This window comes from Monomorium pharaonis, unplaced genomic scaffold (assembly GCF_013373865.1).
Source record: "Monomorium pharaonis isolate MP-MQ-018 unplaced genomic scaffold, ASM1337386v2 scaffold_151, whole genome shotgun sequence".
Taxonomy (NCBI): domain Eukaryota; kingdom Metazoa; phylum Arthropoda; class Insecta; order Hymenoptera; family Formicidae; genus Monomorium; species Monomorium pharaonis.
Genome location: NW_023415419.1, coordinates 1 through 18,648, shown reverse-complemented (window position 1 = coordinate 18,648; position 18,648 = coordinate 1). Strand labels below are relative to the sequence as shown.

The 18,648-nt window shown below is 23.7% G+C and overlaps 1 protein-coding gene and 1 long non-coding RNA gene across 3 annotated transcripts; both read right to left on the bottom strand.

Annotated features, from left to right (window-relative positions):
- Positions 1–1,268: 1,268 nt before the first annotated feature.
- Positions 1,269–4,446, bottom strand: LOC118648056. Of its 2 annotated transcripts, XR_004965153.1 has the most exons (4): positions 3,241–4,446; positions 3,041–3,138; positions 1,620–1,971; positions 1,269–1,494 (listed from the first exon to the last, which is right to left on the bottom strand). It is a non-coding gene; the product is annotated as an uncharacterized LOC118648056 (long non-coding RNA). The 2 variants fall into 2 exon arrangements; XR_004965152.1 differs by having other exon boundaries at positions 3,041–4,446.
- A 3,576-nt stretch (positions 4,447–8,022) lies between these two features.
- On the bottom strand, positions 8,023–12,174 carry LOC118648057 (axoneme-associated protein mst101(2)-like). Its single transcript, XM_036294264.1, has 6 exons — positions 11,899–12,174; positions 11,631–11,726; positions 10,730–10,825; positions 9,829–9,924; positions 8,928–9,023; positions 8,023–8,122 (listed from the first exon to the last, which is right to left on the bottom strand). Exons 1-6 carry the CDS (start codon positions 11,997–11,999, stop codon positions 8,023–8,025), a joined length of 585 nt encoding a protein of 194 aa, XP_036150157.1. The 5' UTR covers positions 12,000–12,174.
- Positions 12,175–18,648: the final 6,474 nt, after the last annotated feature.

Below are 18,648 nucleotides of genomic sequence, written 5' to 3'. Positions count from 1 at the left end.
ACAAAAAATAAACCGTAATAAATAAATTTTGCAAAAAAACATTTTACAGTTAAAAATTTTTACATTTAAAATCAATACTTTAATAAACAATTTACTAATTCTTAATTTATGCTATGGAATTTTACAAAATTTGTAAGAAAGATTTCAAGATTTGATACATCCCAATAACAAGCAATATTTTATAAATAGTTTTTAAATATTTATTTGATTGTTTTAAAATTATTAGCGTTTATTGTACAAATAATATTTATTCAATATTTATTAAACATTTATTTTATATTAATTATTAATTTTAAATACTAATTAAAAAATATTTATAAAACGTTTATTTAACGTTTATTTAATATTTAAAAATTATTATTTTTTAAATAATAGTTTAAGAAAATTATTTATGTAACATTTATTTAATGTTTATTTAAAATTTATTTTAAATTTAAAAAAATATTTAAAATAATTTTTAAAAGATATTTATTTAATATTAATTTAATATTTATATTTTAATAATTAATTATTTAAAATAATGATTTAGGGCAAATATTTATATATTCAATTAATATTTATTTAATATTAATTTAACATTTTTAATAAAACGTTTAAAATAATATTTACATAACATTTAATATTTTTAAAATATTTATTTAAATCTTTAAAAAATATTTTTAAAAATATTAAAAAAATCTTTATTTAATATTGATTTAATATTTGTTACAATAATTAATTATTTGAATTTATAATTTAGAACATATATTTATATAACATTTAATTAATATCTGTAACATTAATTAAAAATTTTAATAAATTATTTAAAATAATATCTACGTAACACTTATTTTATTTTTCTGTAATAATTATTTTACGTTTAAAAAGCTGTTTAGAATAATATTTAAAAAAATATTTAAATTATGGTTTTGTTGTTTGGGTAATAGTTTGGTAAACATTTGTAATTCCTAAATCTTGAAATTTAAATAATTTATTAAATTTATTAAATTTACATAACATTCAAATAACTTTAACTAACTTTTAAATAATTTTTTAATACGTTTATTCGTGGACATGTTGCTCCTTATTTCATATTGGCTTGAATGTCTTCTTGGAAACTTCTTTCAAACTTGGATTCCCTATTCTCTTTTAATATATAATGGCGTCAAAGCCATCGGTGTAGTGGAAGTTGTTTTTTTTATATTTCCTGTAATATTGTACAATTATGAAATAAATACATTTTTAATTCTATTATAGTTTTCTTAATGTCAAAAAATAAATGCATTTGTAATTATAGAGGAGAGGGGCTTTCTTACCTTAAATAATTTTTTAATACACGCTTATTCAAGGACATGCTGTTCCTTACTTGATATTAGCTTGAATGAATGTCTTCTTGATTATAATGCTATATGATTATTGTCTAAAACTTCTTTCAAATTTGGATTCCCCATTCTCTTGTAATATATAATGCCGTCGGAGCCATCGGCGTAGTGGAAGCTGTTTTTTGTATATTTCCTGTAATATTGTACAATTATGAAATAAATACGTTTTTAATTCTATTATAGTTTTCTTAATGTCAAAAATCGTATAAATTGTATGGAAGTAAAAATAAAGTAAGTATTATACATCATATACTATACATTTATTAATGCTCGATATCTCCATGACATTGAATTTGTATATTTCCTTTGTTTTTACAGCAAGACAAATGCACTGTTGCATGAAATTTTAAAATGTGTTCAAGATCAACCAAACATACCATAAAAACTGGCTATGTTACCTATCTCTTCTTTAACTGAAAACTTTGAAATGATTAATAATGATGAATATGGTGACGTAGCAAGTACAAAGCTTTTTATATAGGATGTTCTTAAATTTGTGATTCAGTTTTAAATATTTATATCTCGAAAATTACCTTTTTACAAGCGTTGACCCACATGTTTTGAGATACCCTGTATATACGTTGTTCTACATTTTAACAGTCATACTGCACTAAATTTGTTTTAAAATAAGAAATAATAAAAAAATATTATTTAAATGTATAAAGATTTATTATAAGATTAAAATAAATATAATATTAAAGAAGCAATAGCAGCCTTGCTCGCATCATAATTTGTTATATTATTGTATTTTTAGTGCAATTATGTTATACATTTTTACAAAAATTATGCATTAATAATGAACTATTGCACCAATTGTCAATTTATTTTTATGTCCTATGCATAAATATATATAACTAAAACCAAATCTGCTATTGTTTTTTTTTTAATTTTAGTTACAACTTTAAATAAAACATAAAACATAATAAGTTCAAACAACTTATATTTATAAACATTTTTTTATTTTTGATTATAAAAGTACTAGTACTGTTTGCATACTGTTAAAAACTAAGATGTCATCAATGTAAATCTGTATTTTAAAAAATTTGTAAAATATAAAATACATTAAAAAAATTTTTTTTAGATTAATTATTTCCGCAACATAGGAGGCTTCAATTTAAAAGAAACAATAAATTTATCTTTTAAAGAGGCATTGAAAGATTCTTTGACGCCATCGTTTACATGGTTCGGTCGTGAAGGAACAAAACCTTTATACAATACTCATCGCCTAACCATGACAATATCTTTATTTATATCCGTGTAGCATCGTAGAAAATTACTTTTAATAGTCTTTCATTAAAACACTGATTTTAAAAGTAAAGATTTCAAACTTTAAATACTTTTTGGTATGTTTCATTATAAAAAATACAAAAAATACATTAACATAAATCATTTTCAATAAATTATGTTTTATAAAAATTGATATTAAAAAAAAATATACGTCCAGTAATAAAAAGAAATATAACCATCACTACAATGTTTTTTATTAAAGATATTTATCTTTCAAACTACATTTTTCACACACACACACACACACACACACACACACACACACACACACACACACACACACACACACACACACACACACACACACACACACACACGACCTTTAGTAAATATATAATATCACAAAAAATTATAATGTTATTTCTTAATACTCTGTAATAAGATAAACTCACGCGATCCACTACTGTTACTGATAATATCATTAATATTTTCATTATCAGTATATTGATCAATATCATGAACCTCCGTTGTTGGAATATTTGTTACAGTTCTGTAATATATAATTTTGATTTAATTTGTATCAATAAATTGTAAACAAAAATGCACTACTGCATTAAAATACATTCTTATGTTCGTAAAATCGTATACATACTTGCTTTCCAGCTGCACATCACAAAGAAATTGCATCTGTTTATAATGAATTCATTCTTTTTTATTTAATGTTCTTGCTGAGCCACTCCGTTAATGCTGCTTATTTTTGTAATGAATTCTAAAGGTATCACACAGTGATTTCCACTTTTTTTTAATAGTTTGGACATCCATGTTACCTAGAAAAGAAAAAAAACATTTACATTACAAATTTTAATCCAACATTAATCAAGTTAAATTACAACTATTCGATGTTACCATCCATTGATGCAGCTACCTCTTCCCATAGTTTTTTTTTTAATTTGCAGACCTCTTTGAACGAGAGGAAGCTTAAAATTCCATAATGGAGGACGTTTATAAATTTCTTCTATTAAATGTTTCTCTTCCATGATTTTTTAATTTCGCCAATTATTTACAGTATCAGTTTCTTTGTTTGGAATTTGGTTATCTTCCATAACAATTGTTTCTACATCATTCACCAAACTTTTACGGATGATTTTTCCATCGTCTGTATATTACATTAATTCTTGAATACTAGTAACATTTAATATATAATACAAAAATATGTATCACATATACACTCACCGGTTTGAAGATAAAAATATAAATTTTTATCTATTTGCCAGTAATTATAACCCTCTAGACACGAATGGGAAGACATTTCTTGTTCACTACAAATTGTTTCGCACACACCACAGGTGTACGACATTTCTAAAATTTCCTACAAAAAATACAAAAAAAAGAATACTATTAAATAAATTAATCTAACCTTAGTATTGTTATCATATATATACTAGACATATATCAATTTTGTTTCAATATTTTTATATCCTATTAAAAATTAATATTTTCCATTTTTATTTTATTCAAAATATATTTTACCATCATGATGTTAATTTTATATTTCGTATTTGGCGTGCTTCGCTGATAGTTGGACTGAGTCGAACTTTCAGCGTATTTTAGCTGTCGTATTGTCATACAGTCATATTGTCGAAAATTGAAGAAGAGGGGGTACTTATATATATAGATATGCATTGCATATTGCTTTGCATATAAAGGTATGAAAGTAGAGTTATTGAAAAATCAATAGCTTATATTAGATAATTTACATTCTGATACCTCTTGACAAAACAGAAACATCTAATAATTTTGGTTTTTTGAAAATTGTACTATTAATGTTTTTATGCACACAATAATAATACAACAATGAATCAATTGATGCAAAAAATATATTACTTTAAAAAAAAATAATGTACTTTACAAAATACAAATTACCAACTAATTTAGTTTATTATTCTTGATAACTTTGATTTTTCGAAAACTATACTGTTAATGCTTTTATGCACAGAATAATGACACAACAATAGATTAGTTGCACAGAAAATATATTACTTTTTAATAAATAATACAATTTACAAAGTACAAATTACCAATTAATTAATTTTTTATTATTGATTTATTTTATTATTCTATGTATTTAATTTTTATATTAACATTTCTGTGCATGTTTTATCACATTAAGATTTCATGACAGTAATAATTTACACAGAGATTTCTTTAAATTTAATAAATATCCTAGTAGCAAAATACATTGGCAGTATATTGGCTATTATTGGCTAATATTGGTTAAATATTGGTTATATTGGGAATGCATTGGCCAATGTTTTCCCAATGTTTCCCAATGTAACACCAATATTGATTAAAATATTGGCTCCAAATTAAAATGCAATTAATGTCCAATATAAAAAATTGATTGGTTCAATACTGGCCCAATGCTGAACCAATATTGAACCAATATTTCTTCTTAGACAAATTGGCTAAATAAGATAAAGCGTCAACTTTACAATATTGGACCAATATTGGGAATATTGTTTTTATATTACTCTGCAATATTGCGCCAATGTTTTTTGCTACTAGGGTAGTTTTGTTTGACTATTTTAAGCATATATTATATATATTCTATTCTAATATATTATTATATACTATTATCACATATTAATAATATATTATTATAATATATTGTTTAATATATTATATAATTACTAATATAGGTTACACTATTATATACTATTATATCTTATACTATTATATACTAATATAGCTTATATTATTATATACTATTAACATAGTTTACATATTATATACTATTACATTATGTTATAAACGGTTTATTCAATTTAAAGAAATTTTTCTCTCTGTGTGAACATTAACTTGTAATATTTAAAACATAAATCTAAATTGGTCAGAATACATAAAATGCATATTTTAGATTATTATGAAAACTATTATAAAAACTAGAACTTACGACAACCTACGAGAACCTACGAGAACCTACGACAAACTAAGTCAGGAGATATACCTATGTCTGATTTGACATCCAAAAGTGAGGTGAAAATTTGTTAGAAATGTAGTAACAAACGATCAGGGCGCTATGCATACTATGACAAAACACGTTCACGATCTGACACCGTTATTGGTCGCTATGCTTTCCTAATGATCTGCATTAGAAAGAGATAACAATTCATATTAATGACAGTTATCCTTTTCAGTGACGGATACTCCATTACTTTCATGAGCAGTCTATTTTAGGAAGTCTATGCGGTCGATTACTATAGATCTTATAGATATCTATGCCGATTACGATAAACTTAAACTACGATTGAATTTAGAGTTAGAACATATTCCGGTGTACCAGCGTCACTAGTGCCACTATTTGGTACTACATTTCTAACAGATTTTCGTCTCACTTAAAACCATGGAAATCTCTTGGTTCTAGTCTCCATAATCATGAAGCCCGCTTTCTCTTTTTAAATTTTTTATCATTAAATTAATTTTTAAGCTCGGGCCACATTTTACTTTCATAGTTTTTGTCATGATTTCAAAATTCAAGAGAAGTAGAGCCTTTCCATCTATACGGTGTTTTCTAAACAGGTATATCTCCTGACTTAATTCTGGGTCCGTATTACCCATACTAATGAAACTTATTACGTCATTAATTGTCCATGTTAACGGATTCGAACGATTCTCTGTAAAATAAAAAGTACTAATATTATTAAATCCGTTTAAATATAATTAATAATACTATTAATAATTATCTTTAAAAGCACCTATTTTTTCTGTTACTTTCTGTCTATTAATATCTGCATCGTTGTCCTCTGTTAGATCGATTATCCTATATTTATAAACAGATTGATTAACAAAATAAGAAATGTGACGGAGAAATTAATCGCAATTGTACTACGTCATTACGTACATACATATATTATATACATAAGTATATATATATATATATATATACTATTTATATATATATATACTATTTATATATATATTTACGTAATAATAATATTTATTTTCATTAATGTAACATTAACCTCCCTTTGCTTTACTTTTTTAAAAACATAGAATTACATTCTATTTAACTGTATACTACGATGATTGGTAAGAAATTTTATTATATGCACATACAGCTTTATATATTTATATTTTTATTAAATAATTGTAAAATTAAAATTATGTAAATTAACTTTAAGTTATATAAATATAAATATTTAAGTTATATAAATATTTATAATATATTATTTTGTAACTATTTATATTAACATATATCTTTTAATAAATATAGCATTGCTAATAAGTATTGCATTATAACGTTGCTTAAAAACTAATTAAAATTACAATTAGAAAATAAAATTGTTTTAGAATAAACCAATGCATTCCTTTGTTATCGAAATTATAGATACGTAGCTTGCTCTTTCTATTACATAGTTAATTTTATTATAAATAATCGTCTATATGTAAAAAAAATGTTTTGTTTACTATTACTTCGTAGTCATCAAATCACATTTGTTTTTAAAATGTTCATTTTTAGTATTTTTATTTTATAAACATTTTATTGTTTAATGCATAAAAACGTATTATATTATTTAAAAAGAAGTTCAATTTAATAACTTAATTTTAAAAAAAGTTGCTAAGAATGAGCTACAGGATTTTTTAATAATAATTCTTAAACAAAAAATAAAAATAAAATTTAAAAACGTACATTTAATAGAAAAGTGTTTTCTATAAGATGATATAGAAGTTTTTATAATAATGTTGCGCATTTTGTAACAATGCTTCTGAAATCTAAAAAAAGTGTCCAAGAAATTAAGATATTAAAATTGTATATCTTAAAAACAAAAGCAATATTTAAAAATAAAGAAAAATTAAAAATAAACAAAACACTTCTATAAAATACCTTAAGAAAAAAATTAAGAAAAACCGTGTAAATTGTACATTTTATATTATCGTTTCTGAAGATTTCGTTTCTAGCAAATTTTATATAAAAAAAGTAAATAAATGTATAAAATAGAGACATTTATTCTTTCTATTATCTAATAATAGAAAGATAACGTTTTTATTAATATTTATAAGGTGCAATTTTGTTTAGTTTTAAGCAATAAATTAAGTTTATGTAAGGAAACGTTATAGAAAATTTTATTTAATATTGATTTAATATTTATGTTAGAATTATTATATATTTGAAATAATAATCTAGGACAAATATTTAGATAAAATTTAATTTTTAATAATAATTTAAGATTTTAATAAATTATTTAAAATAATATTTACGTTACACTTATTTTATGTTTCTGTAATAATTATTTTACATTTAAAAAATTGTTTAAAATAATAATATTAAAAAAAATATTCAATTATGGTATTTCTAATCTTGAAATTTATATAACTTTAAATTTACATAACCTTCATAACTTTAATTATCTTTTAAAAATTTTTAAATATGTGCTTACTCGTGAACTTGCTCCTTTTCAGCTTGCTCCTTTTCAATTGGACATCTTTTTGATGATCTTGCGGCATTATCGTCTACTTCTTTCGGAGTCGTTATTCTATATTTATAAATAGATTGATTAAAAAAATAAAAAATGTAACGGAAAAATAACATTTAATAGAAAAGTGTTTTCTATAAGATGATATAGAAGTTTTTATAATAATGTTGCGCATTTTGTAACAATGCTTCTGAAACCTAAAAAAAGTGTCCAAGAAATTAAGATATTAAAATTGTATATTTTAAAAACAAAAGCAATATTTAAAAATAAAGAAAAATTAAAAATAAACAAAACACTTCTATAAAATACCTTAAGAAAAAAATTAAGAAAGACCATGTAAATTGTACATTTTATATTATCGTTTCTGAAGATTTCGTTTCTAGCAAATTTTATATAAAAAAAGTAAATAAATGTATAAAATAGAGAGACATTTATTCTTTCTATTATCTAATAATAGAAAGATAACGTTTTTATTAATATTTATAAGGTGCAATTTTGTTTAGTTTTAAGCAATAAATTAAGTTTATGTAAGGAAACGTTATAGAAAATTTTTATTTAATATTGATTTAATATTTATGTTAGAATAATTATATATTTGAAATAATAATCTAGGACAAATATTTAGATAAAATTTAATTTTTAATAATAATTTAAGATTTTAATAAATTATTTAAAATAATATTTACGTTACACTTATTTTATGTTTCTGTAATAATTATTTTACATTTAAAAAATTGTTTAAAATAATAATATTAAAAAAAATATTCAATTATGGTATTTCTAATCTTGAAATTTATGTAACTTTAAATTTACATAACCTTCATAACTTTAATTATCTTTTAAAAATTTTTAAATATATGCTTACTCGTGAACTTGCTCCTTTTCAGCTTGCTCCTTTTCAATTGGACATCTTTTTGATGATCTTGCGGCATTATCGTCTACTTCTTTCGGAGTCGTTATTCTATATTTATAAATAGATTGATTAAAAAAATAAAAAATGTAACGGAAAAATAACATTTAATAGAAAAGTGTTTTCTATAAGATGATATAGAAGTTTTTATAATAATGTTGCGCATTTTGTAACAATGCTTCTGAAATCTAAAAAAAGTGTCCAAGAAATTAAGATATTAAAATTGTATATCTTAAAAACAAAAGCAATATTTAAAAATAAAGAAAAATTAAAAATAAACAAAACACTTCTATAAACTACCTTAAGAAAAAAATTAAGAAAGACCATGTAAATTGTACATTTTATATTATCGTTTCTGAAGATTTCGTTTCTAGCAAATTTTATATAAAAAAAGTAAATAAATGTATAAAATAGAGAGACATTTATTCTTTCTATTATCTAATAATAGAAAGATAACGTTTTTATTAATATTTATAAGGTGCAATTTTGTTTAGTTTTAAGCAATAAATTAAGTTTATGTAAGGAAACGTTATAGAAAATTTTTATTTAATATTGATTTAATATTTATGTTAGAATAATTATATATTTGAAATAATAATCTAGGACAAATATTTAGATAAAATTTAATTTTTAATAATAATTTAAGATTTTAATAAATTATTTAAAATAATATTTACGTTACACTTATTTTATGTTTCTGTAATAATTATTTTACATTTAAAAAATTGTTTAAAATAATAATATTAAAAAAAATATTCAATTATGGTATTTCTAATCTTGAAATTTATATAACTTTAAATTTACATAACCTTCATAACTTTAATTATCTTTTAAAAATTTTTAAATATGTGCTTACTCGTGAACTTGCTCCTTTTCAGCTTGCTCCTTTTCAATTGGACATCTTTTTGATGATCTTGCGGCATTATTGTCTACTTCTTTCGGAGTCGTTATTCTATATTTATAAATAGATTGATTAAAAAAATAAAAAATGTAACGGAAAAATAACATTTAATAGAAAAGTGTTTTCTATAAGATGATATAGAAGTTTTTATAATAATGTTGCGCATTTTGTAACAATGCTTCTGAAATCTAAAAAAAGTGTCCAAGAAATTAAGATATTAAAATTGTATATCTTAAAAACAAAAGCAATATTTAAAAATAAAGAAAAATTAAAAATAAACAAAACACTTCTATAAAATACCTTAAGAAAAAAATTAAGAAAGACCATGTAAATTGTACATTTTATATTATCGTTTCTGAAGATTTCGTTTCTAGCAAATTTTATATAAAAAAAGTAAATAAATGTATAAAATAGAGAGACATTTATTCTTTCCATTATCTAATAATAGAAAGATAACGTTTTTATTAATATTTATAAGGTGCAATTTTGTTTAGTTTTAAGCAATAAATTAAGTTTATGTAAGGAAACGTTATAGAAAATTTTTATTTAATATTGATTTAATATTTATGTTAGAATAATTATATATTTGAAATAATAATCTAGGACAAATATTTAGATAAAATTTAATTTTTAATAATAATTTAAGATTTTAATAAATTATTTAAAATAATATTTACGTTACATTTGTTTTATGTTTCTGTAATAATTATTTTACATTTAAAAAATTGTTTAAAATAATAATATTAAAAAAAATATTCAATTATGGTATTTCTAATCTTGAAATTTATATAACTTTAAGTTTACATAACCTTCATAACTTTAATTATCTTTTAAAAATTTTTAAATATGTGCTTACTCGTGAACTTGCTCCTTTTCAGCTTGCTCCTTTTCAATTGGACATCTTTTTGATGATCTTGCGGCATTATCGTCTACTTCTTTCGGAGTCGTTATTCTATATTTATAAATAGATTGATTAAAAAAATAAAAAATGTAACGGAAAAATAACATTTAATAGAAAAGTGTTTTCTATAAGATGATATAAAAGTTTTTATAATAATGTTGCGCATTTTGTAACAATGCTTCTGAAATCTAAAAAAAGTGTCCAAGAAATTAAGATATTAAAATTGTATATCTTAAAAACAAAAGCAATATTTAAAAATAAAGAAAAATTAAAAATAAACAAAACACTTCTATAAAATACCTTAAGAAAAAAATTAAGAAAGACCATGTAAATTGTACATTTTATATTATCGTTTCTGAAGATTTCGTTTCTAGCAAATTTTATATAAAAAAAGTAAATAAATGTATAAAATAGAGAGACATTTATTCTTTCCATTATCTAATAATAGAAAGATAACGTTTTTATTAATATTTATAAGGTGCAATTTTGTTTAGTTTTAAGCAATAAATTAAGTTTATGTAAGGAAACGTTATAAAAAATTTTTATTTAATATTGATTTAATATTTATGTTAGAATAATTATATATTTGAAATAATAATCTAGGACAAATATTTAGATAAAATTTAATTTCTGATAATAATTTAAGATTTTAATAAATTATTTAAAATAATATTTACGTTACACTTATTTTATGTTTCTGTAATAATTATTTTACATTTAAAAAATTGTTTAAAATAATAATATTAAAAAAAATATTTAATTATGGTATTTCTAATCTTGAAATTTATATAACTTTAAATTTACATAACCTTCATAACTTTAATTATCTTTTAAAAATTTTTAAATATGTGCTTACTCGTGAACTTGCTCCTTTTCAGCTTGCTCCTTTTCAATTGGACATCTTTTTGATGATCTTGCGGCATTATCGTCTACTTCTTTCGGAGTCGTTATTCTATATTTATAAATAGATTGATTAAAAAATAAAAAATGTAACGGAAAAATAACAAACTAAAACAATTGCGAGAAGTTGCAGTTTTTCTAGTTTGTTATTTCTCCATTATTAAGCCAAAATTAACATTAAAATAGTTATTGTTAAAGTCTTATTATAATATATGTATGATTACCCATGAATCTTTATCAGGTGTCTCTTTATATTATACATATTATAATCTGGGATGGTTTTCAAGCATATTTTACACTGCGCTACATGTTCTTTTGGACGCATATAGTCCCAAACCCAGTGTATGAATTTGTCTTGAAGACGTTGTTTTTCTGATAGTGTTAGTTTATCTTGATGGCAATGACGCAAATGTTCTAAAACTTCTTGATTGGCTTGCAAACTGTATTGTTTGGGGCAGTATTTACATATTGCCCTATTTTCTTTTGAAGTGAAATGACACCGAATCCACCGACGTAATGGAATATTTTCTGTTTCTTTATTATTTTCTGTAATAGTGTACAATTATGAAATAAATACGTTTTTAATTCTATTATAATTTTCTTAATGTCAAAAAATACATGTGTTTGTAATTATGGAGTAGAGGGGCTTCCTCATTGATTTTGACGAAACTTTATAGTTTTGTCTATTTTGGTGCGTAGAACAAGAATCCATAAGTTAAAAATGAACAAAACTGTAAAGTTTCCTCAAAATTGGTGAGGGAGCCCCAGTTGTGTGAATTTGGAACCCCACTTTAAAAAAAGTAATTTTTTTAAAAGAAATGTTAGGATTTTGTTTGTAGATGTTTGTAGTAGATTTCTTTTTGTTTTTAGTTGCATTGTTCAACATATAACTGCGCTCAAAAAATTAAAATTAAGATTTTTTTAATCTGCTTTTTCCATGTGTTTCATAATCGTGTGTAGTTGTTTGTAATGCTTTTCTTTTTGTTTGTAGTTTTATCGTTAACAAGTTATAAACATTTGTTTAAACATCCAAAGTGTGAACATTGTTAATTACTAAGATTTTTTTAATGCACTTTTTTTAATGTGATCCAGAATCGTATGTAGTTGTTTGTAGTAATTTTGGAATTGTTGATAGTTGTATCTTTATAGGATATAGTTGTTTAAACGATAATTTATCAACAACAAACTTCATTAATTATGAAGAGTTTTTAAATTTACTTTGTTCGTGTCATTTATAATTGTTTGTAGTGGTTTGTAGTACTTTGCTTTTCGTTTGTAGTTGCACCGTTCAAGAGTTATAGACATTTGTTTAAACATCCAAAGCGTAAACATTGTTAATTACTAAGATTTTTCTAATGCACTTTTTCCATGTGATTCAGAATTGTTTGTCGTTGTTTGTAGTACTTTTCATTTTGTTTATAGTTTCACCGTTATAAATGTTTTTTAAAAATCCAAAGCGTTTAATTAATTACTAAAGTTTGTTAAATTTTCTTCTTCCATGTTATTCAAAATCGTTTGTAGTTTTTTGTAGTGCTTATTGTTTTGATGTAGTTTTATCGTTAAAAAGTTATAAGCATTTGTTTAAACATCCAAAGCTTCAACATTTTTAATTACTAAGATTTTTTTAAATACGCTTTTTCCATGTAATTCGGAATCGTTTGTAATTGTTTGTAGTGCTTTCATTTTTGTTTGCGGCTGCACTGCACAAGAATTATAATTATTTAAACAATTTGCCAAAAGAGATTTTTTTCATTGTTATTTACGGCATTCTTAAATTATGATAAACTATGTCAAACACGGTTTTTGATAAAAAAAAGTTTCTAACAAAATTAAATATGAAATTTAAGTAGCTTTTTGTACGCTACTAAATAAACACTGTAATAATCAATTTAAAAAATAACTTGCTGTAAGATAAGTAGCGTAAAGCTCAAAATCTTTAAACTAATAAAAAAATTAATGCTATTAAAAGTTGATTGGATAATATTAACACACACGCACGCACGCACGCACGCACGCACGCACGCGCAATTAATAAGATTTTTCTTTATTTGCCAAATTGTTTAATCCTTAAAAATCACATAGGATGACGTAAATTTCAACATTTCTTCAAATGCTAACCGCGACGACACTTTTTAATTTTTTCATGCAAAACAATTACTGCGTAAAGTTCAATCACTTAAAAATATAAGGACTTATTACATCATGAAATTGTAATTAAAATAGTGAAAAAGATTAGAGAAGCGAAACAAAATAAATTAGAATTATCAATGCGAAAATTGATAGAATTTAACAGGCTCAGTTACCTTTAAGGATTAAACAAATATTATTTGAACAATGCAACTACAAACAAAAAAATTATCAAAAACGAATATAAACGATTCAGAATCATATACGGAAATAAGCAAATTTGAAAAATTATGATTATTATAGAATAATTAAATATTTAAATAAATATCCAACATTTACAACTACTGAATACAATTATTAACGAAAAGAAGAGCATTACAAATAACTACAAACAATTTTAAATAATACAGAAAAAGCGCATGTCAAAAATGTTAATAATTACCTAAATCTGTTTTTGGATATTTAAACAAATGTTTATAACGTCTGAACAATGTAACAACAAATAAAAAGAAAACCATTGCAAACAACTACAAACGATTCCGAGTCACATGGAAAAAGCTCATTAAAAAAATCTTAGTAATTTATAATGTTGACGCTTTGGACGGTCGGGCGACACCGAAGACAATACGGGAAATTAGGCAGGCTCTCCTCTCTCATCACTCCTCCACCACTCTCCGCGACTCCACCGCCACTCTCGCGGGGTATAAAAGGAGAACGAGAGCAGAGGAGAGCATGTTTTTTCCGCAAGCCCACCGAGCACACCGAGTCCGCTCGGTACAAACTTGCTCCTAAGTAATCCGGCAAGCAGGGGTCTGAGATTTCTCGGCCTCAGTCAGGAATTTCCCGATCGCCGGCTCCCGAATCATATCCCGTACCGATACGCGCAAAACCGAGTTGAGGACTTTCTTCGCCTCGGCCGGGCTATACCGGCTGGAAGCGTACACATCCCAAATCCTAAAAATCTCCGCAGCTACAGGGGTGTAGGCTCTCCCGCCTCGGCCAGGTCTTTCCCGGCTAGCCGCAATTTAAAACCAAAAACTACAGCTGTCCGCAAAAAGAACAGCTGATCGGCCCACCGAAGGCCGCACGTTCGAACACACAAGACAAACGCGAAGCACCGCACAAAGCGGAAACGGCGATAATCAGCCGAAATATATGTATAAGATTTTACGAATAGAATAAAACCATTTCTCTTATTAAATACAAAGCTGTGTCTCCAGATTTGTCTCCCTCCCTGGTTCCCGACTGCAGGCTATCCGCGCACTGGCCCGGAGGGGAGGAAAAAAAGACAGGTCGTTACAAATCTTAGTAATTAACAATGTTCACGTTTTAAAAGTTTAAGCAAATGTTTATAATCTTTTAAAGATAAAACTACAAACAAATCGAAAAGCTCTACACACAACTACAAACGATTCTAAATCACATAGAAAAAAGGCATTTAAAAAATTCCTGTAAAGAAACATTACTTTTAAAAAAATAGGGTTTCAAGTTCACACAACTGGGAGCCCCTCTTCTCCATAATTACCATTAATTTTTTTAATAAATAAATCAAAACAATAAATTTTAGAATATTAATTAAATTTTTATATATTTAATATTTATATATATTAATTATACAATTATAATTATTATTTTATTACATAAATATATTATATTATTAATAATTATATTATAATATTAATAATTATTACTATTATATTAAAATATTTTATTAATAATAAAATATTTATAGATAACCTAAATTTTTTAATAAATAAATAAAGACTAAAGTTTACCGAAATAAAATTTTTAAATGATTAAAATTAATTTATTAAATAAATTATTTTATTTATAAATAAAATACTAATAATTAATAAGTACCATGTATTAATCTTATTTTAAAATTATTTTAAAGAAAAAAAAATAATTTAATTTATATAAAGTCCAATGTATACTTAATTTTTCAATAAAAATAATTTAAAAAAAAAGTTAATTAAATATTATACTAATGAATTTTATTTATTTTAATTAAAATTTTATATTTTTTATATAGATTTATTTTTCTAATGAATTTTTCAATTAATTTTATAATTTTTACCATTTTTAATTTTTTTTTTTGTCAATGTTAACTATTTTTATTATCCATATCTAAACTCATAAAATTTTTTAATTTTCTTTAAAATCTCTTCAATGTAAATAAATTATTTTTATTAACTAAAATTTAATTAATCTACTACTCAAAATCCTCCTTTAATTTCCTTTTAATATTTAAAAACTAATTTTTTTTAATACATAAAATAAATAAAAATAAGTAAGCTAACATAAGCTATTAGGCTCATACCCTAAATATAGACCAATTAATCTCTTATTTATCTCTAATTTTCTAACTAAATAATAGGCCTGAAAAAGGATTTATTCGCTTAGAATTAGGGTCATGTGGATCTATTATCAATAATGATTTTTTTCACTTATCAACTTCATGAAAATGACGAGCAATTTGTACATATTTATTAATTAATTTTAATTCTTTATATTTAAAAAAATTACTATTAAATTCTATTTTATATAATTCATTAAAATTATACTTATCATCTTAAAAAAAAATGTAACTCATTTATAATCCTAAATATTCTACATTTTGATTTAAATTATTATTATATTTAATATCTTAATATTTATTCTAATAAAATAATTTAAACAACAATACATAAAAATAATTTAGGTTTATCCTATCGTGGATTATCAAATTATCTAACAAGTTTCTCTAACTATTAAAAATACGGTCAAATTATTTACATTTTAACTTTTTATTATAAATTCTGTATTTGTCAAAAAATAATCTTTTTTTTTTAAAAGTTGTCGCACAAAATTTATGGAATATATATAATTATATATATAATTACCTGTAGCCAATTCGACGTTTCGTAATATCTTTTTTCCTGCCATTACTTCGTCTTCTCTGTTCTGCGGACCGTTACGTACTGAATAGAGGAGCCGTAAAGGAGCCTTTTCTCCACTCAAATGCTCCCAAAAGATCAAAACATACCAAACTTTTAGTTCCGTTTCACGCATGTTGTGCATGATAAGAACACATCAGAAAGGATAATAGTACAGGGAAGTTAGACTTTTTCGAGAAAAAATTGTAAGAAGCCTCAAATAAACGTGTAAAAAAATAAGCCTAATTAACAATTAAATAACTTTTAAAATATTAACGCTGTCAAAAAGGGGTAAAATGCATTTAAAGGTGCGATTTTTCTTTAAATTAAAAAAAAAAACGTTGTTCTAGGTTGTTCAGAAGTCGATATAATTTTATTCTTTGAAGAATCACTGTTGCTATAGTTAATATTAAGAGCTAAACTTTTGACAGCGTCTTATTAAATAGTTAAAATAGCCTTTCCCAAAAATTTGAAGCTATTCATAAAGATTAACCACTCAACGTGTTAACAAAAGCAGTATCACTCGAGAGCGGCGGCCGCCGGCGCGCGCACGTCACTAGCGCCTGGCCAGGCAAGTGCGTAAAAAATTGATCTGGTGCGTTCAAATTACTTCTCAATCGTCAATATTTCGGGAACTAAGCGTCCTAAAAAGACATTTTTTTTTTAACTGGGCTATTTCAACGAGACAAGATTAATGACCTAAACTATTTTCTTATATCTCTTTAAATAAACGTTCTAATTAATTTCCTACTTTTTTAAATTATTTATTTCACGTGTTAAATACGTATAAATAATTTATATATCTATGGGGCGTGTGCATATACTCTATGTTATTATAATTTAATTTTTTAATTACTTTTATTGCAAGGAATACGTACGTTTTTTTTTTTTTTTTGCATAATTTAGTACTAGAAACTAGAAAACAACTTAATGTTGTTGCGCTTCTCGCGCGCCATTTATTCTTTTACTTTTTTATTTTTATTTTATAAATATAAATTAAATTAAAATAAATTAAATTATAAGTTAATACAGAGAGAAAAAGAAAAAAAAATAATTCAAATAAAAATTCAATTTAAAATATTGCATTTTAATAGTTCGCGTACTTTACATATTTGACAGAACATAAATTTATTAAAAAAAAGAGAAAAAGATTAGAGAGAGAGAGAGAGAGAGAGAGAGAGAGAGAGAGAGAGAGAGAGAGAGAGAGAGAGAGTGAGATTGAGATAGATATCCCCAATCAGCAAAACAATATTAAAAAAATGTTTTTAATAATATTTAAAAAACCATTTTAAAAAACATTTCCAAAAACTTTTTTTAACATTTGGTAAATGATTTTTTAAATATCTACTAAACATATTTACAACAAAAGCAAAAAATTGATTGCATTATTAATAATTTTGATAAATTCAACGTAACCTCACCAATCTAATAAATTTCTACGATAATTTTATAAAGAGGAGAAGACTACCCATGTTTCAGCCAAGCCACAGTACCTGTTAGAACATGTTTAATTTTTGCGCCTAAAAAAACGGTCACCTATCCAAGGCCAATATTCATACTCAAATCTTATTCAAGACCCATCTTAAGCACGATCTTAAGACTTATTTTTTTAAATTAAAAGGATATTTAAAATTTTATATTGGAAAAGATATATTAAAAATTTTTTTAAATATTTAAAGAAAATACATATATAAACAAACATCAGACATTATTGCATAATGTTACTTCCTATTTTATTACCTGATTTTTTTTCCTTATTTCTTATTTTTTACACTTTTTCGTTTTTCTTTTTTACATTACTTTTTTTACAAAAGTCGCTGTTTCTTCTTCTTCTAATTACTTGTCTGCCCTCTTCTCTCTCTCTTTCTCTCTCTCGCTCTCTCTCTCTCTCAGCTCACTCCTCATCTCCTCCTCGATCTCCCGCTCTCTCTC